General features: G+C 50.5%; 6 protein-coding genes across 6 annotated transcripts; 3 read left to right on the forward strand and 3 right to left on the reverse strand.

Annotated features, from left to right (window-relative positions):
• The first annotated feature begins 407 nt into the window (after window positions 1–407).
• Window positions 408–1,506, forward strand: BC939DRAFT_170006 (uncharacterized protein). The gene has a single exon (XM_051550360.1). The coding sequence runs from the start codon at window positions 673–675 to the stop codon at window positions 1,336–1,338; it is 666 nt and encodes a 221-aa protein (XP_051411899.1). The 5' UTR covers window positions 408–672; the 3' UTR covers window positions 1,339–1,506.
• A 168-nt stretch (window positions 1,507–1,674) lies between these two features.
• On the forward strand, window positions 1,675–6,692 carry BC939DRAFT_477445 (uncharacterized protein; the record flags this gene model as incomplete). The annotated part of the gene is made up of 3 exons (XM_051558674.1): window positions 1,675–3,968; window positions 4,060–4,550; window positions 4,669–6,692. 3 exons carry the CDS (start codon window positions 1,675–1,677, stop codon window positions 6,690–6,692), a joined length of 4,809 nt encoding a protein of 1,602 aa, XP_051411900.1.
• A 1,861-nt stretch (window positions 6,693–8,553) lies between these two features.
• Window positions 8,554–10,300, reverse strand: BC939DRAFT_503482 (uncharacterized protein; the record flags this gene model as incomplete). The annotated part of the gene is made up of 2 exons (XM_051560409.1): window positions 8,554–8,648; window positions 8,779–10,300. 2 exons carry the CDS (start codon window positions 10,298–10,300, stop codon window positions 8,554–8,556), a joined length of 1,617 nt encoding a protein of 538 aa, XP_051411901.1.
• Window positions 10,301–12,198: 1,898 nt separating this feature from the next.
• BC939DRAFT_452535 (uncharacterized protein) lies at window positions 12,199–14,423 on the reverse strand. The gene is made up of 10 exons (XM_051555819.1): window positions 14,357–14,423; window positions 14,159–14,240; window positions 13,897–14,062; window positions 13,601–13,775; window positions 13,360–13,502; window positions 13,133–13,262; window positions 12,920–13,040; window positions 12,699–12,834; window positions 12,482–12,590; window positions 12,199–12,387 (listed from the first exon to the last, which is right to left on the reverse strand). Exons 1-10 carry the CDS (start codon window positions 14,369–14,371, stop codon window positions 12,325–12,327), a joined length of 1,140 nt encoding a protein of 379 aa, XP_051411902.1. The 5' UTR covers window positions 14,372–14,423; the 3' UTR covers window positions 12,199–12,324.
• On the reverse strand, window positions 14,421–15,290 carry BC939DRAFT_170084 (uncharacterized protein). Its single transcript, XM_051550361.1, has one exon. The coding sequence runs from the start codon at window positions 15,037–15,039 to the stop codon at window positions 14,527–14,529; it is 513 nt and encodes a 170-aa protein (XP_051411903.1). The 5' UTR covers window positions 15,040–15,290; the 3' UTR covers window positions 14,421–14,526.
• BC939DRAFT_170090 (organic solute transporter Ostalpha-domain-containing protein) lies at window positions 15,180–18,084 on the forward strand. The gene is made up of 8 exons (XM_051550362.1): window positions 15,180–15,492; window positions 15,599–15,633; window positions 15,971–16,058; window positions 16,199–16,333; window positions 16,449–16,690; window positions 16,799–16,899; window positions 17,003–17,078; window positions 17,166–18,084. Exons 1-8 carry the CDS (start codon window positions 15,319–15,321, stop codon window positions 18,076–18,078), a joined length of 1,764 nt encoding a protein of 587 aa, XP_051411904.1. The 5' UTR covers window positions 15,180–15,318; the 3' UTR covers window positions 18,079–18,084.
• Window positions 18,085–18,589: the final 505 nt, after the last annotated feature.

An 18,589-nucleotide genomic window follows, 5' to 3' on the forward strand; every position in this document is an offset into this window, starting at 1 on the left:
TAACTGAGGTTTTTGTTTTCTGTACTTCATATCATTTTGCATTAATGGCCTGGTACCCTATTGATTAAGTGGCCTTGCGCAGAGAGCAAAGAAAAAAAACACACACACACAAGCGAGACTGACGGGGATGGTCACACAGCATCAGAGCTAACAAGTAGACCGGTTTTGGTCCGTCCAAAGAGCAGTAAATGAGAAGTGGGAGAAGTGGTAGAGTACATACATTCACACTCTCTTTGAGCAACAGCCAGCTGAAGTTGACAGGTGGAGCAGGAGTAGGATGAAGAAAAGACGACGAAGAAGGGGAAAGGAGGAGGAGTCTTGTGTCACCTATCAATGCATTGCGCCACAACCACTCCCGCCCGTACACATCGCTTTTCTGTGCCAATCCTGCCTTTTGGGTGCCATCGTCTTTCTTTTTTTTTTTTTTGGAAATGGACGCGACGTGTGTGTGGAGTGTGTGGAGATTGAACGCGTCTTTTTATCGCCTTTTTTTTTTTTTCTTTCGTGTCAAATGTCTCGTCGCGTCTTCTTTTTCACGCGTATGTACTGGATGTGTGTATGCATGTGTGTATGCATGTCCTCTGTACATGGCATAAGATGGGTCTGTTGTCCTTGTCGTTTTGCTTCCTCTGCTTGGTTGCTGCCTTTGATATTTGACCAGGAAGCGGGGACATGTGCTGGAGAAGATGGGATGGATGGATGGACCTCCTTCGTGCCCTCGTCTGCACTCCTTTTCCTTTTGCTGTTTACATTTGTACATGTTTGTATGGCTGTATGTGTGTCGGTGCAGTGGTCCGCTTCTCTTTTCGGTTGTGCTCGGAAACCTCCTTTTTTCCCTCCTCCCCTCTCTCTCTCTCGCTCATTCACTCTTTATCGCATCGCATCAAAGTCGTACCTCAGTCTGCCTTCCTTTTCCCCATAGCAGCAGACACTCTTCGTGCCATATCTGCCTTCATATTCCATGGCATTCAATCCATTCATTCGCTGAGTCCTGTCCTGTCCAATCATCCCTCCCCCCCTCTTTCCCCCTTCTTCTGTGGACTGTTTCTCCCCCGTCACCCAACTCGCCCGTCTACTCTGCGGCCCTGCACCCCACCGGCACTTAGCACCCACCACCCACCACATCTCGTCATCCAGTCCTGCCCCGTCTCGTTCAGTATCCCTCTCCAGCCTTCTTTCTTCACTCCCCCCCTCCCCCTTCTTTCTCGCATCCCATCCTTCCTTCGGGCCCCCTGGTTGTCTGGTGAGCCCTTCGGTGCAGGCCCTGTCTTCACCCCCTCCCCGTTTCCTCACTCTCGTACACTCCCCTGCCCCCTGCCCCCCCTTCATCCTTCCTAGCCTCCGCCACTGTCTACAAGATGTGAATGGGCCGGCGCGCCTTATCTGTGGAGGAGGCCTTTATCGCAAATGAAAAACCAGCCGTTGTTGACGCGGGAGGGCACAATGCTCGGTCCCCTTCTCTCCCTTCCTCGTTAACGCCGCAAGGAGCTTCCAGCTGCTGTAAATTAACGCCCATCTTTTCCTTAATGCTCTCGTACTCTTAGTGCTAATCTGACGAGCCGTCCTCCTACTCCGTCCTTTCGTTACCTGGCCGAACCCTCGGGTCCCGGAAACACGGCCCTCCTGAACCGCACGCCTCCCACCCTCAGCATCACAGTTTCGGCTTGTTAACACATGGCAGATATCCGCACAAGACCAATGGAACAGCACCTGTTACCACCAAGTCCATCCACGCAAATACACCACCCTCATCAAATGAGCCAGATGCAGCGGACAGCCTCTACGACGTCGGATCAAGATGGCGTTTTTGCGAGCACGATGGATGCAACCTCAATCTTGGCCCAGGATTGGATTCAGCCTGCGACAGACTTCAACAACCTGACCTCGCTTGGGTTCGATAGCATGTTCCAGTTCAATGGGCAGTCTGACCCCTTCCCGATCGACCACACCGAGTTTGCGTCGAACGACTTTGGGTTCCCGCCTGGGATGGCCGGACCCCTCTCTTCGATCTTCGAGTCGCCCTCAACTAACCCGCTGAGCTCCAGCACTTCGTCCGAGAACAATACTCCAGCAGGCATGATGGACACTAACGCGTTTCTCGGCAACGGCAGCAGTGGCAATGGAAACAATGGTATGGGCATCCATGGCAACGGCCATGTCAATGGCAATGGTTCCCATATCAGTCCTGACTCTGTCGACATTGGAATCCCAGAGCAGAGCGGTAATGTTAATCTGAATCTCGCGCTTAAACCACACTACATGAAGAGTCTGAAAGCATCAGCCGCTGCCGCTGCCGCCGCTACCGCTGCTGCCACTGCTAATGCACAGCCCTCATCGCAGCAGCGACAGCAGACTGTCCAAGGATTCAGCCCTGTCCAGATGGATCTGGGTCCATCAGAGACTGGGATGCAGTCGTTTGCAGTCACGGCAATGTCCTCCCCACAGCAGCAACAGCAACAGCAACAGCAGCAATCCATGCTTTTCCAGCCGCAACGAGCTGGACAAGATCAAGCACAATCTCAACAAAAACAGCAACAGCATCATCAGCACCCGTTTACGTTCCAGCATCCGTTCCAGCCCCAGCAACAGACTCTTCAGACAACGCAGATGGAAGAGGATATCATGGCCCAGCATCTTCCTTTCGGTCATTCTCGTCCTTTGTCCATGAGCGGGATGGGTCAGCAGCAGCCGCTCGAGGATATTCTCTATCCACAGCAGCACCAACTCGGTACGGATATGAAGGGCCATTTCAGACATGCTTCAACCCCCAACCTGTCAGAGATGATCAAGCAGGAGAACCCTCTGACAGCTCAACGCCAACAGATGCAGCTTCACCATCAACAAGAAGCCTCTCAGGTCTCTCAACAACAGCAACAGCAATCTATCCACTCTTCGAGCATCCATCCTTTCTCTGCCGCACCATCTATGAGCACTAAACTCAGCATCGCCCCGACTCGCACGCTGACAAAGCGCCCCAGCGATCTTCACGTCGATATTTCTGGACGATCTAGCTCTTTCCGTCTGAATGGTGATGTCAGGAATGGGGATTTCCGCTTCGGAAGCGATGGTCGTGACCTAGCAGATAGTGCCTCTGCGCCGCTGTCACCCTCGGCAGGCACCATGACTGCACCTCTCACGCCAGCGTTCTTTTCGCCAGCTTTCGGTGAGGCACTGGGCAGTCCAGGGTCGGTCTTGTACCAGAGCAGCCCTTTCATGCTGACCTCGCACGATCGGAACCGGACTTCGATTCAAACGGACACATCTATGGGATCCTTCATGGACATGCATGCCTCAAGTGCTTCCTCGCCCTCGTCGCTCGGATCGCTTAGTGACGTTGGGCATCGTATGTTCAGGGCTTCGACGGACTCAATGCATGCGCCCCTGGAGACTGTCACCCCTATGGATATCGCCCGCTCATTCAACGAGATGTCGGACGACTTGGGTTTCATGGAGAAACAAGATGTCGCTTCTGCGCCACCATCTTCCGCACTCCAACACCGGGATTCATTTTGCCACTCTCCAGATCATATCGATCCTCACAGCGTAGAGGTCAAGCCTAGCTACTTTTCGACTACCTACCAGGACGAGCACAGGCATGTCAAGATGGAAGTGATGTCTACTCCCGAGATCGATCCTGATCACTCCGTCTTCCGGGACTCAACTGTGCCTGAGGGCCCTATGACTCCTACTGGAAGCGCCAATGGAAGCGGCCCAACACCAATAAAGACTGCGCGAAAGCGTCGATCAAACGAGGGTGTCTCCCGTTCGTCCACCGGCTCTTCGCCCTCTAACAGCAGCAGTCCGCCAAGGCCAGCTCGCAGCCGCACCATTTCGAGCACATCATCTTTGATCGACGAGAAGGATGAGCCGTCGGACTCGCCGATGATCAGCAGCCTTGGCCCGGTGGCGTCTCCAAAGTCCATCATGTTATCTCAGGAACTTAAGCCGCCTTCAAACAAGGCCATGAGGTAGGGAAAATGAGCAGCCCTTGAGTGAACCATGTTTTCCTCGGGATTAATCGTTTTCTAATCGATCGTTCATATCTTTTTTGACCTATAGGACAATCATTAAGCGCTTCTTAGCGGCCAAAACGCCTGCACAGGGTGGTGAAAAATCGGTTTTGATTCTCACGTCCAAAGTGGCGCAGAAATCCTACGGAACAGAGAAGCGGTTCTTGTGCCCACCACCTACAACGATGCTGCTTGGTAGCAACTGGTGGTCAGCGTCTTCACCTCCTAACCAGTCCTTAGAGGAAGCCCCCGTCTCGACGCCACCGAAAATGATTGTCTCCATTTGTGGCGAGGCAGGCAGCCAACAGGGCGTCATTGACTGGACAGCAGCCAAGGAAGACGGCGTTGCGCCTATTGTCACTGGAAAATGTGTTTCGAAGCAACTGTATATTAACGATGCGGATGAAAAGCGCAAGAAGGTGGAAGTCCTTGTCAAGTTTATGATGGCCGGGGATATCGAGCTGGGAACGTTTGCCAGTAAGCCCATCAAGGTCATCAGTAAGCCTAGCAAGAAGCGCCAGAGCATCAAGAACATGGAGCGTAAGTGCCTCTAATTTTTTTTTCTTTGTGAATTTTCATTCGCTCAATTTTTCTTTAGTTGACTAATGATTGTTCACTTGTAATTACAATTGTATATGGTTGCAACGTTCTCCACTAGTGTGTATCCATCATGGCACCACCATCTCGCTCTTCAACAGAATCCGCTCGCAAACGGTTTCGACGAAGTATTTGGGCGTCTCGACCACAGCGCAAGCGTCTGCACATGCACCATGGAATTATGGCAACAACAGCCTGAAGGACTGGCCCAACTTGGAGCCATCACCCGAGTCCTCTGCAAACCCAGTTAACACTGATGGTGGAACCTGCTTTGTGGCCAGGACCGGCAGCTGGGACCCCTTCGTGGTCTGGATTGTTTCTCCAGGGCAGACAAGGACAGAGACACTCCAAGAGCATTCTCAGCGTCATCCAGGATTTCCTCCACCTCCAGCAATCGCTATCAACTCGCCACCAGAGAACGCGCCTCAAACACCGATCCATTACAATCAACCCATTGTCCTGCAGTGCCTCTCAACTGGTCTGGTCAGTCCAGTGATGGTGATTCGCAAGGTCGACAAGGGAAGCATGGTCCTCGGAGGGGGTTCGATCGGTCACCCTTCGGCAGAGTATGATCAGGAAGCCATTGGTGATCCCGTGTCGCAGCTTCACAAGGTTGCCTTCCAGATTACAGGCCAGGCGACTCCTGCGAGTACCTTTTCGCATGGAAAACTTCAGCAAGGCACTTATTTGGCGTGCTTGGGGGATGTTGTTGGAATGCAACGTGCGAACGAAGGAAAGCGGTATTTGCCTGATCCAAAGGGGTCTCAGTCGTCCACTTTGGATGATAGCACCCAAACGACATCGGCCAACTCAGGCAACCCTTTCTCCATGGATATCGTTCCCGAGATCCCTGAGAGTAGCGCTATTCCTGAGGCGCTTATGTCGACGTGGTCTGCTGCTGATCAAATGGCCTTAGATACTGCTGCTTGCGTGGGCGGAGAGAGATCGATTGTGACTACGGCCGATGGTCAAAGGATTGAGCGTAAACGCCGCGTGTCTTCATCGGTAGTCATCAAGTCCACGGGTAGCACAACTAAGGCAGCATCCAAGTCAAGGAGGCGAGTTAACAGCATGAGCGTGACTCAGTCAGAGGCACAGCGTATCCGGGCTGGAGCTCTGACAGCAAACAGTCATTATCACCACAGCCCCATTCAAACTTACGTAAATCCTTCGACGACGTCCTCGAACGCTGGGGTAGAGACCAAGGAGAAACCTGCAAAGGAAACCGCCAAGATTCTGGCGCTCCAGCAGCAGCGCCGACACTCGTCCATCTGGACAGAGGACGTGACGGATGCGGCTGTGTGGACTATTGTTGGAACGGATTGCGCGCAGTACAATTTCTGCACTCCCGGAGGTTGCGATTCCATGTCGCTGCCACGGTCTCCAGTGACATCTTTACCAAAGGTGCTAGAGGTGTGTTTGAACGGTCAGGCGTTTGGAACTCGCGCGTCCGCAGGTCCGATTTCGATCAACAACCCCGTCATTCACACAACTAGCAACGGCGGCAGCAACAGCGGTTCTCATGGTAAACATGGACATGCGCATGGACACAGCAAGACGCTTCGTGTGATGGAGTCCCATATGAACGACCACCACCAGCATCATCATCATCGAAACGATAGCAACTCAATGAATGGCAGTAATGGCCAAGGAGGAGCGCTTGGATCGACTGGTGCGGCAGCCCGTCTTATGAACTTGAAGGGTCATGGGTTCACGCGGGATCTGACGGTTTGGTTTGGAACGATCAAGGCGCCCGTGACTGAGTACCAATCTCCAGAATTATTGGCGGTCCAGATTCCCGAAGAGGTATCTTTGGGCTCTTCGTTCTACTTTACCAAGGATGACGACGAGGATGTCGAGGGCGATGACGAGGACAATTTCGCGACGACGGTGAATGGTGGTGGGGATGACGGTAGCAGCATTAGTAGCGGTAGCAGCAGCTGCAACGGCAGTTACTCGGAGCAGCAGAAACGGTTCCGACGGAAGCGTGTCAAGGGCCTGTTTGAGTCGGACTGTGTTCCTATCTTGCTGGTCCGGACCGATGGCGTGGTCTACCGATCGGGCCATAGCATCACCCTCGGGTGAACAGAGAAGGGAGGAAAAACCTATCATCTCTTCTGTTTATATTTTCTAGCATTTTGTTTAGCACCCATGTACCATGTTTCTTTTTTTTTTTTTTTTTTTTTTTTCCGTAGTATCCATTGCTATTCTTCTTTGTAAGACTCTATACCCTCACTTCCTCACGGCAACTCTGAATATTTTCACAGCATCGAGCAAGCACCAACAGCACCTCTTCACTCTCATTTTTTATCTTATTTTTCGCCTGAGCTCCAGGAGGAATAAAAAAAAAAAAGAGACATTTGAAAAATAAACGACGGACGACAAGGAAGTTGTAACAAGCAACGAGAATGGATGGAGAGATCAAGAACAGCAAAAAAGACATCATGCACATGGAAAGGCGCGCTACTCTTTAATGCTTCATATCGACGCGTTTGTTTGGCGCAGACCCATTTACAACAAATGCTGCTCGCGCTATTCGCTGCTAAACAATAGAAGGTCAAATCATGTTGGCATTGCGAAAAATAACAAGAGAACAGACCCTCGAGGGCTCGAGGGACCAACTCTGGGCCTTAGAAATAACAGTCGGAAGCAGTGACGCGAAATATGAGTTCAGAGTTCCGGAGAAGGCGGCCGCGCATGTCGGGCGGGCAACCCGTACCATGTCAGGTATCCGGTGCGCCCTCGCAGTAGATTTCGGAACACAACTTGCAAGTCTGGTCTGTGCGACTAATTAGGTCGTGGAGGAGGCTTGATCGCGATTCACGTAGGCAACATCGGTGTGCCCTGGCGGAGGAGGTTGAGGAGGGATATCGGCGACAGGAGCTTGGAGTAAATCGTGAAATAGTGAAAGAGTAGGAGGGGTGGAGGGTTTTGGAGGGAAGTAGGGATGAGACGAATTCGTCGTTATAGTGAGAAAGGGGGGGGGAGAGGACCAAAATGGCCTAGAACGTCTTCTCTGGGAAAATAATCGGCCTGACTGAATGTTTCTTCTACACAAATCGAGACGCGTTCCTATTTTTCCAATCGAGCCCACAGGCTACCTGACCGAATCCCCACATTTTTTTTTTTTCCCTTGGTCTTGGTGGTATGCATATCATGCATTTGCTTGCACAAGATTAAAGGTTTCCTGGAACAAACGGAAAAAAATAAATACGCCATCGAGAAGCTGCTTATTTGCCAGGTGTCGCCCTGAACCCAGCCGGTGGACTACCGGGGGATCGTGAAACAGCCATACTCTCCATCGAAACAGGAACCAAGTAAAAAGGCGAGACCTATATCAACAACTTGGGCATCAAGCGCTTGCCAAGTCAAGGCATAAAACGTGCAATGGCTTTTGAATGTCCACTCGCGCATCCACAGGGAGATGTATCTGTCTAGGGTAGTAGGCGGCTGCATATACTATGCCCGTTTTTGCTTCCTTCCTCGAGTGAACGTGGTTCGAGAGAGCACGATGCCCGTTGTCGTAGATGATCAACGCGATGTTTTTTGTTGCCGTCCAGCCCGTCCGTTGCTTGGATGCCCTTTTGGTGCGATGTGATACAGAGAATAGCGGGGTGAGCACAAGGTGGCGAACGGATGCAGATGATGTTCTGTGGTACCGTTTACCGGTTGATCTTTCACATCTAAAACGATATCGATCGAGGGGTCCCGTAGCGGATTGTTCCGTTTCTTTCTACATATCTTTTTTGTATGCAGCCCAAAAAAAAAAAAAAAACGATATCGGTTATAGTAAATGGCAATGAGCTTTATGTTACAAACAAAAAATTCTAAACGATCTTTCTTTTTTTCTTTTTCTTTTTTTTTTAAGCTATGGGTATGGATGAAGATAGGGCATATCATATTGTAGATTTCAAAAAAGACATTCTCTCGTTGTTTTTTTTCCTCTTTATTGCTTCAGACGCGCGACTTCCTGCCGCAATTCCTCCACTTCCTTTGCGAGCTCTTCCTGATCCGTTTTCATCTGTGCAATATAGTCGACAGCTGTTTATAAAAAAAAAAAAGGAAAGAATGAGTAAATTAAAAATTGAACATTACTGACCCAACATTTTACTCCGCCATATGAAACGTGAATACTTGGGCCATGGGTACTTTGGCCGATTTCCACACATACCTTTGCTCAGAATTTCCCATTTGCTGGTTTTGAGACTTCGATCGACCGGCAGAGAATCCCGCAGCTCATCAAAAAGCTCCTTCATCTCCTTGCGACGCTTACGCTCCGCCAGCTTATGTGACACCCTCAGTTCCGGCGATCGGGAGTAGGGTGTATCGGTCTTGTGTGACGCACTGCCATCGCCATTGGGGTACGCAGACGGGTAGCCTGGGTATAGATGCGTCGTCTGTGATCCTGGTCCTGCCGGTCCCTTGTTGTGTTCTGGTCCATGGTTGTTGGAAAGATGCATCCTTTCCATGTCCATGTTCATCCGTTGGTCATAGTCCGGTGGAGGGTATGGTGAGTGATGCAGGTGGGGCGGTGGCGGTCCGTGTGTGTGGTGAACATCCGCTATCGACGACCTCCTCGATCCAGCCTCCGACGATAATAGTGACGGTCTACGAGGCTGATGCAGCGGAAAGTGGGGGCGCGCATGCTCAATTCCTGAAGGCCCATGGGGTCCGTGAGGGACCATCATCGAGGGCTTGATCTCTGCTGCCGGTTGAAGGTTCAGCGACGGTACTGCTCCATGATTCGAAGCAACTGATCCACGCCTCGGTGGACTTGACGGCGCAGAATACGAGCTCCTGGATGGATAAGGATGCAGCCCCAATGCCGCATCCGGAATCGAGTCTCGACGTTTTGCGGGATGGTCCAGAGAATCGGATGAGTGCACTTGCGAGAGCGGTGTGCTCGATGTTTTCCGCTTGAGGGGACCCAAATTGTTGCCCAATGGGTCGCTGTGGGCAATCGAGTGTCTCCGCTGGGGCTCCTGTGCCAGAAGCTGCCCCAATGGGCCGGCGCTGCTGTGAATCGACGGTAGTGACTCTCGCCTGCCCGAGGCATGATCCGCCTGACGGAGATGCAGTGGCGAGTTGGGCGCATGTGCATGATACGGGATTTCAGACGAGTTTGAGGTGGTGGAGGATGCAGACGAGTTGGCATAATGGCGACCATCATTGGTGTTTGGACCGGATGCATTGCCGTAATAGCTCGAATGATCCATTGTGATGGTGGAGGACCTTCGGTGGGGGTCTCCGGCGGCGTGGTACTCTGGATCGACGACGGAGCCTCGACGTGAGTTGCTCATATAGGTGTGCAGCGGATGGGATGGTTCAATTGGAGGGAGGGGTCGGCCCTGGAAGACCTCGGCCGAGGAGGGCAGGGGCGGCGAGGGTGTGTTGGGTGCAGGGTGATGGTATTGGGATGGAGCGGGGCCGTTATGGGAGGTGGAGTAGCGACGGTCTTCGTAGTGGTGGTCTGGGTGGGACTGAGTCTGGGTGTCCTGAGGAGGGTAGTGCTGGTGGTTATGAAAAGACGGTGGCGGTGGGTATGGATGGCCATTGGATGTGCCGTTATTGTTGCTGGGGTGGTGGTGCTGTTGCTGGGGATGATGAGCTGAGGGAGGGGAGGGGGGTTGGTGATCCATGGAGGAGGAGGAGGAGTCCATAGGACTATCCTCGGTCGGGGTGGTGGTCCTCATATGGTAGGTAGTAGTCAGTGATCGAAGGATTAACACGGGGAGGGATTGAAGAAGAGACGAGGGAGAGGATTGTTTAATGAAGGAGGGGTGATTCAGAAAGGGGAGTTGCTTTGAGGATGGAGGATGGGGAGGATGGAGAGGATGGGGAGGATGTCGGCGGTTGATGAAGAGAGGGGCGTGAAGATGATGGTGTGAAGATGATGACTGGCGGAAGGGTAGAAAATAAAGAGTGAGAGAAAGAGAGAAAGAGAGAAAGAGAGAAAGAGAGAGTAGCCAGCACCCACCAATAACAAAAACAAACAACAACAAAAAAAATGTCTCGCATTGTACGTAGTCGATTAATAAATTATTCCGAGACATAGTTTGCCACGAGCTGGTTGTGTGGAGTGCGAATAAAAATAAACTGCAGACGTTGTCGGAGCAGGAATGTATCAATTGAGCTCCTCTCCCCCTTTCCCCATGCCCAGAAGTGGATTGCAAACAGTGCAGACCCGAAAGAGGGGTGTGCATAAAACGGCATATCGACTTATCGACTTTGACGTCGTATGTAATCGTATCGCATGGCTTCGCGTGGCATCGCATGGCATCGCACGAGGGAAAAAAGCTCACTTCAACAACGTGGCCTAATCATTTGCGAGACATATGCGAAAACAAACATGCATCCCACTCACCCTAAAATGAAAGCCTCGGTCGCTCTGCACTATTCGCTCCTTTAAAAGCCCATTCACCACCGCGGTAGGCCTCAGGATACGACCTGTTGTCAGCAACGCAGGTACATCCATGTTTCATTTGATCTGCACCCCCATATCGAAGCACCAGTGACAAGAAAAGAGTGAAAGTCAACCCGTACCCACATCATGAGCATGGTTATGGTCGTGGGCCTCTCTTCTCTCTCTAATATTTCATTACCTCCCGCTGCTCCCTTCCTGTTGCCAATGTGTCTCTTGGTAATGTTTTCTAGTATCCATACAATGTCGAAACAACATCAGTAACAACAAAGTATTAATACATCACCCTAGCATGGCATTGCTCATACCTCACAACACAAACGACATTACCTTCCTGGGAATCACGCGAGAGCATACGCAACAAAGGTACCACAGCAGGCAAAATAGAAAAGAAAGTCGAGAGCGACATGAACGTAGAGTTTGAGCGAAGTTCAAAAATAAACCCGAAACAAACTAGGGGACGAAGGAAAAAAAAAAGCTTTTTGTTGTTGCTCTTTGTTCCTCCTGTTCATATAACGGAAATACGGTGGTGCCGCTCATTCATAAATCATCCTTGGCAATGCCCTGGCCAGAACAAATACAATATGTGCATATTTTACTAAAATCTAGTCTATGCATTAGGCCTGATGATGTCGCTTGAAGAAACTAACAGTTCCCGGAGCAAGGCGCTGGAAACAAAAAAAAAAAAAAAGTTGTCAGAATAGGGATATAGGATCCTGCTCTTTCTTACCGACGCATAAACATGCACAGAGAAAGCAAAAGCGATGTGAGAAGTGTAACAGAATCAAGTGCACGACGCATCTGGAATAACAAGCTCTGTTAGTACCACAGTGAGATGAAGGAGATCCGCTAAGGTTCCAATGAGCATGTGTATTTGGCATCTTGACTAGCCTAGATATAGATCAATAATATTGCCGCTTAAACCATCGAACGATATTCCTCATGGTCGTTAACTCCCTACGACCGCCCTTCGTTCGGGAGATGAAAAATCATCTCAGATCTGTCTTTGAACGTAATGCATGAAATGAAGTAGAGCTTCTGCCCAGAGATACCAAGGGATATTATCGCCCATGCACCAGTTTGGCCTCCTTTGCGGTTTCTAAAGTTCAGGCACCTCCCGACAGGCCCTACATTTAAACCCCATACAACGAGCCCAGATAACCACCGTTATTATCGTTTTACATGCCTTTATTATCGTTTAAAGGCTACAGTTTGCAGTAATAGTAATGAACGCTCCAGAAGAAGATATGATGAAGGGCCACGACAGTTTCGATTGACCCAAATTTACACATTTCACTATGTTCGTTTGACCTGCTTCATCTTGGCCATGTGTGATTTCAGCTTCTTGTATTTGTCCGACTGGAAATGAATATAGAACATGGACGATTAGTTACTGCCATGCGTCAGCAGTAGCACCGCATCTCATCCAAGAAAAACTAGCAGAAAAACTTACTTTGCCACCACGAGACTTGTCATATATCACAGACGACTCGGGCATGTATGCATAAGAACCACGATCGATCTGAGGCACTCTGACACTCAATGGCCTAGCATTGGGAACACTGTTGTAATGTAGTCGATCATCGTGAGAAAAGTTAAATATTAGTTCTCTGGCCATTCCATGCCTTGTGGCTCCAATACTGATGAGTAAAGACCAGCATGAAACGTACTCCATAGCACTGCTTGAAGAAGATGCCTCGGGACGTCTGCGTTGTGATGTTGATGCTGCGAGGTTGTCGTGTGCGTAGTTGATCTTCTTTTCTCTATAATCCTGACTCAGCTTAACAATGGGTCGGCTCCACTTGTCTATTCAATTGCACAATACGAATTAGCACAGCCATGGAACATCAGGGCCAGACAACTGCCGAACATGCCATGCGTCGAATCGTACCAACAAGAGCATGGGCCTTGCGCTTGATGCTAGGTGTCACCCGAGAGTCATCGACCTTGGTGTAAAAGTAAACAACACGACCGACCCCACTGCTGACAAGATGATCCGTTTGAATTGGCAACTATAATGCCGTAAAATTCCCATTAGTCAGGATATGCCGTCTTGAGTCCCCAAGGTCGCGGCAGGATGTACTCCTGCAAGCTCGACACTTACAATGTCCAAAAGATCCAGAAAGTCCTGAATGATATCCAAACTTGGCAGAGATGCATCCTGCCACGGTTCCAGCCAAAGCTTCATTGCTTCCAATATTCCGTTATCCAAGAATGTGTTGTGAACATGCGATCTACGAGGGAGACGTAGGATCAAATAGTGTCAATCGCACAGCAACTCTGATTAGTCAACTTCCGCGCATCGTCGTTTGACAGTGAATTGGCCCATACTTGTTTAGTTGCTTCTTCACGCTCTCCAGCATCCTGACTTTTGAAAGAGCTGACTGCTGCTTCAATTTGGAATCGACATCCGCGAATGCTGCCGCTCGCATCTTGGCGACAAATCTGGATGCACTCTCATCCAGCTCAGTGTCCTATGTTCAGCATAATGAGGATGAAGATGCCTCATAAGTGTGTCGACCAGCGATAACATGAGCTGGCCAAGTCATGCACAAAGAAGCAAGTCACCTACAATGTCTTCTTCATCCTTTCTTCGTCTCCTGGATGAAGACTTTCCACTCTTGAGTGCTAATTCGAAATCTTTCTCCAGTTGCTGCAGTGCTTGTTGACGGGGATCCAAGGGCAATTCCTCGCCGCCCTCTAGGTTTTGTGAGCCTTCCTTAGTGGGCTTGGTCTTTTTGCTGATCCTATTTCCAAGATTCCAACGGTCCGAATAATGGATTAGTAAAGATCCAATGAACCGTTCTTGCTGTGTACACGATGCGTCGTCTGGCTCGACATAGATCATAACAGGGTGACGCCGCCTACTTTTTCTTCTTGTGCTCTGGTGCTGGGGAGTCACCATCAGCGAACCTCTTTTTGAAGCTCGGAAGAGGAACGCCTTCTTCTTCTGGTTCCTCCTCTGCATCTTCTCCCTGGGCAGTGTCCTTGTCTGTCTCATCCTGTTTGTCCTCGTGATCGTCGTGGGTGCGATCTATGTATGGGAATGGCAAAGTGTGAGAGGGGGGGACGTAGCAACAACAGCGTGCACATCAGTTGAGGACGGTGATATCCAGAACGCATTCTATACCATCGTATTCGCGGTCTCCGTTGTAGATCAGATCATCCTCATCGTCGTCATCGTCGCCAAAGATATCGCGCTCAATTCGTTTCTAATGCGATCCAGCATACGTCGAATGTAGTGAAGATTAGAATAAACGAGTACGGTCTCGCTTGAAGTGTCCAGTAGAGGCTAATAGAGATGGAGGGGTTTCCGTATTTCGGCTACCTTGTCTGAGGACATGCTGTACTGCTATGGAGTGAATGGGATGGGTGATGAGGAGTGGAGGTGTATAGCAAAAAGACATGACCTCTGCCCCTCCGCAGAAGTGGCTTTGTGTGGTTGCACCCTCGACTCAAAATGGAAGCAATTGAATTGAGGCAGCCTTCTTGGTCCAGCTACTCTTCGCCACTCTCCTCCTTCCCCGCGACCGGTCGCCCCATTCGCCCCATCTCTCCCATTTCCCTTTCTTCCTTCTTTTGTTCTGCTACTGCTGCTTCCCTACTCTCCTTGAAGAACAAAGCCTCCTCCGCTCCTCTGGCCTTCCTTTCTCCTCTCCTCCTCCCCAGCCTAGCACCCATACACCCTTTTGCGCACCGCCTTTGCTTGTCTTCACGCCGCGGTGTTCCTCCTCGACCGAGAATTGGCTTCGCCCTATTCCTCGCTGTACTGCTTACTGCTTTCGTCCAAATTGCGCCCTCCAATTGAAGGAACACCCCTTCGCCTCCTTTGTCCAAACTACACAGCTGCGTTGCTCCCGGGTGTCCTGTGCAGTAAAGTGCCAGTCCGCCAGTCCAGCTGCCTTTCCTTCTTTCCCCAACTGCATCCCGTTTCTGCACCCTCTCTCGTCCTGACCCCAGCACCACCATATACCCGCCCCTAGACAGCACCGATCCCTCCTCCTCCCCCATTCTTTCCGCTCTTTACCCCCTCCTCCTCCCGTCCGCGGTCTGTTCGTTGTGCACGCCTGCTTGGTCTCTCCCCTCCCTTCCCCCACCCACGTAGCCCTTTTTTTTTCTTTTTTTTTCTTCTTTTGTACCTCCCTCCAAATCTTGAATGTAGCCGAGAGCTCTCGTTACCCTTGGCGCTTGGCATTTATAATCTTCTTTGGAGTATCCTCTCACCGGACTCATTTGCACCGCGCGCAGACCACCCACGTTCTCAGAGCGATAACAAAGGGGTCTAAAAGAATGAACAACACGCAGCTGATGATCGACGAACGAGCCGCGGCCGACTCTCCAGGCGCCGGTTCAGGCGACGAGCTGCCTTCTTCCGCAGTCTGGGCTGCGGGTATCTTTGCCTTCAGCGCAACCTTCATTTCCATGGTGGCCATCTGGATGCAGTTCAAACACTATCGTAAACCAGTAGGTATCTCTCTCGCCGATCGGCTTCTCAATTGGTGTCCATCAGACATTGTCCGTGTTCTGTGTTCTGTTACTCACCCAGGACCGTTCTTGTTTGGACACGCAGCTGTTGCAACGATATGTGGTGCGAATATTATGGATGTAAGTCGACAACGAACCTCAACCGCAGCGTTTTTGATTTGTACTCATCTACTGCGGGGTGGGGGGGGGGGGGGGGGGGGGGGGGGGGTGTGTGGGAGGGTTTGTTGTTGTTGTTGTTGTTGTCGTCCATCCATTGATGATATTCCGTTGTGCTTTTGCATTGTATATGGTATCGACAATGGGAACTTTCACCTTTGTCTTTTACTCTACATGGTTGGAAAACACACACAAAACTCAATCGCCTTCGACCCCTATGCACGCCTTCCAAATGACCAATGGTCTGACGACTGCCCCTCCTCTTCCTGCTTTGGCTGACTTCCACTCCGACCGTATCTAGGGTGCCTATCTTTGCTATCTCGTCATGGATTTCATTGGTATCGCTGAATATGTCCTTCTATGTCGATGCTCTACGAGACATTTACGAGGTATGCGACCATGGCATTGCGCGTTGCATCCGAGGGATGGCCGGTTTTAAACAGGGCATCGTGAAATTGATTTACCACTGACACGGCGGCGTGTGCGTTTTTGCACCCCCCCCCCCCCCCACCCGCCCCCCTCCTTCTAGGCGTTTGTTATTTACTGTTTCTTTGGTCTGCTGGTATCCTATCTCGGGGGTGAACGTTCGCTGCTGATCATGCTGCATGGACGACCCTATACCAAGCATGTTTTCCCCGTCAGTCTCTGGTACAGGGAGATCGATGTAAGTCGAACGAAGAAGTGTGCCTGAAGTCGGGAAATGAAAGGAATTGCAAATGAAAGGAATTGCTATGCTAACGCCACTAGAAATGTCGCGGCTCAAACGATCTGTCCTTTAGGTGGGCGATCCCTACTCATTTTTATTTATCAAGCGTGGTATTCTTCAATACGTTTACGTTAAGCCCGTATTAGCGGCGGTCACCATGCTTCTCAAATCAAACGATGCCTATAATGACGGCTCGGTCTCTTTCAAATCTGGATATTTCTGGGTGTCGTTTATCTACAACATAAGCGTCTGCCTCAGTCTTTATTGTCTCGGCATCTTCTTCATGGCCACCCAGGGCGATCTTGAAGAGTTTCGGTAGGGACTGCTTGTTGGTGGATGAGCCTGATGATAGGGACACGATACACGATGCATAACTTGCAGCATTGCTTACATTTGTATCCAATCTTCTGATCACCGCTCTAGTCCGATCCCCAAGTTCTTGTGCATCAAGGCCGTCATCTTTTTCTCATTCTGGCAAGGTTTTGCGATCTCTATTTTGGTGTCAGTCGGTATCATGAGCAACAGTAAGTGGTTCTCCCCGTGGATAATTCACGGTTGACGGTCCCATGTCAACTTTGAATGCCCTTGATTGATTTATATTATACATATGTTTTTATCATGCTCCAGCCTCGCCTGAGATTGCTGTCGCAATCCAGGATTGGTTGATATGCTTCGAGATGGTATTCGCGTCTGTCGGGCACTGGTAAGTCGTTAGTTTTCACATTCGAGGGGCAAGATATGTACCATGTATGATGATGCCCCAAGTGCTAACGACGCTTTGTAACGATAGGTATGCATTTTCGCATAAAGATTACACAGACATAGATATCCAGTCTGCTAGGATGCCTGTGTACTACGCCATTAGGGATGCCTGTGGCATCCAGGATATCGTTCAGGATTCCCTCGAGACCCTCAAAGGCACGCGCTTCACCTACAGGACATTCGAGCCATCTGAAGGCCTGGCGACCGAAGGCATGAGTCGGTCTGGTCGCATCAATGCTGGACTCAGGTATAGCCAGGGAGGAACAACTAAATACTGGCTCCCAGAAACCAACGCCATACCTGGTTCCACGATGTCACAAAACGATCGATTCGATTCGGACGACAGACGACAGTTTTCAAGGCACCCACGCGGTAATGCAGAGCGCCCACCTAGCCTATACTTCCCTGATCTGGACGAAGAGGATGAAGACGGACTGGAGGAACTTTATGATGCCAGCAAGCAGCTCGAGTTTGGGGACTACAACTTCCCTGCCATTGATGTCCACGATCCAAAGGAGGCACAGGGTCGCGGAAAGCGAGGACGCCGAGGACCACGGAAGAGCAAGAAAAAAGAGGCGAGATCTCTACTAACAGACCCCAATGGGGCTCAGGAGCCATCTCGAGGATCTGTATTTGGAAAGGAAGGCTGGAGTGTATCGCCTTCATCGTCACGGCAGCAGACAGGAACACCAACAGCCGCAGCAATCTCCTCAGCTTCGTCGTGGAACGCAAATTCTGCGCAGGCTAGGGATGGATGCGTTGATAATGTGAACAACTATGTTCCTGAACCAAGGACTTTGAAGGCGATGAGGAGCAGCACGGTTCTGTCTCCGATGCATCAGCGATCGGCAGAGCAGCAACAGCAACAGCAGCGACAGAATCAGCATCCCCTTGACGACCAGACGGATTCACAGGGTGGTCCTGCGCTGTTCATCTTGTAGACCTGGAAGTCTTAAACGCGTCGAATAAACAAAACATGTGTCGTGTATTTGTTATAATACCATTGTCGATGTCGTGTGAGCATTGGGGGCAGAAGTGATCGATGCAGCGTGGCGTGGGTGGTACGAGGTGCTCCGCCACAGAGCTCAGTTGGTCTAGTTGACAAATGGAGTGTGGCAAAATCTATTTTTGGAGTTTTGGGGCCTGAAACTGACCTCGACCTTTCGACAAGAACGAAAGCAGAGTAAGGGAGAGGTGCCGAGTGCTGTTGAGGGAAAGTCAACTTACCTTTACACCTAGAAAAGAGTACAGCGTGAGTGAATTTGCTAAAAAGGCTGAAGTGTTCGAGAGAAGAGAAGAGGAGGCACATCAATGGCGTAAAAAAAAAGAAAAAAAAATGAACACAGCCCTCATCCGTTGATGCGATGGCGCCAGGGAGTGAACGTTAAAGGTCTTCTGCAGAAGAAAGTAAACATCTCCATTGCTCCGCGGGCAAGTGTGAGTCCGCCTTTT

This window comes from Gamsiella multidivaricata (assembly GCF_025024155.1).
Source record: "Gamsiella multidivaricata strain RSA 2152 chromosome Unknown BC939scaffold_35, whole genome shotgun sequence".
Taxonomy (NCBI): Eukaryota; Fungi; Mortierellomycota; class Mortierellomycetes; order Mortierellales; family Mortierellaceae; genus Gamsiella; species Gamsiella multidivaricata.

Excerpts from the sequence above, each read along its gene's own strand:
- BC939DRAFT_170006 (XM_051550360.1), top strand. The coding sequence starts at position 673 with ATGTGCTGGAGAAGATGGGATGGATGGATGGACCTCCTTCGTGCCCTC.
- BC939DRAFT_170084 (XM_051550361.1), bottom strand. The coding sequence starts at position 15,039 with ATGGGGGAGGAGGAGGGATCGGTGCTGTCTAGGGGCGGGTATATGGTG.
- BC939DRAFT_170090 (XM_051550362.1), top strand. The coding sequence starts at position 15,319 with ATGAACAACACGCAGCTGATGATCGACGAACGAGCCGCGGCCGACTCT. Across the intron at positions 16,900-17,002 it reads AGTCGGTATCATGAGCAACA|CCTCGCCTGAGATTGCTGTC; the intron begins GTAAGTGGTTCT and ends ATCATGCTCCAG. Across the intron at positions 17,079-17,165 it reads TTCGCGTCTGTCGGGCACTG|GTATGCATTTTCGCATAAAG; the intron begins GTAAGTCGTTAG and ends TTGTAACGATAG.
- BC939DRAFT_452535 (XM_051555819.1), bottom strand. Across the intron at positions 12,835-12,919 it reads CAAGGCCCATGCTCTTGTTG|ACAAGTGGAGCCGACCCATT; the intron begins GTACGATTCGAC and ends GCAATTGAATAG. Across the intron at positions 12,591-12,698 it reads TCTTCAAGCAGTGCTATGGA|TGTTCCCAATGCTAGGCCAT; the intron begins GTACGTTTCATG and ends ACATTACAACAG.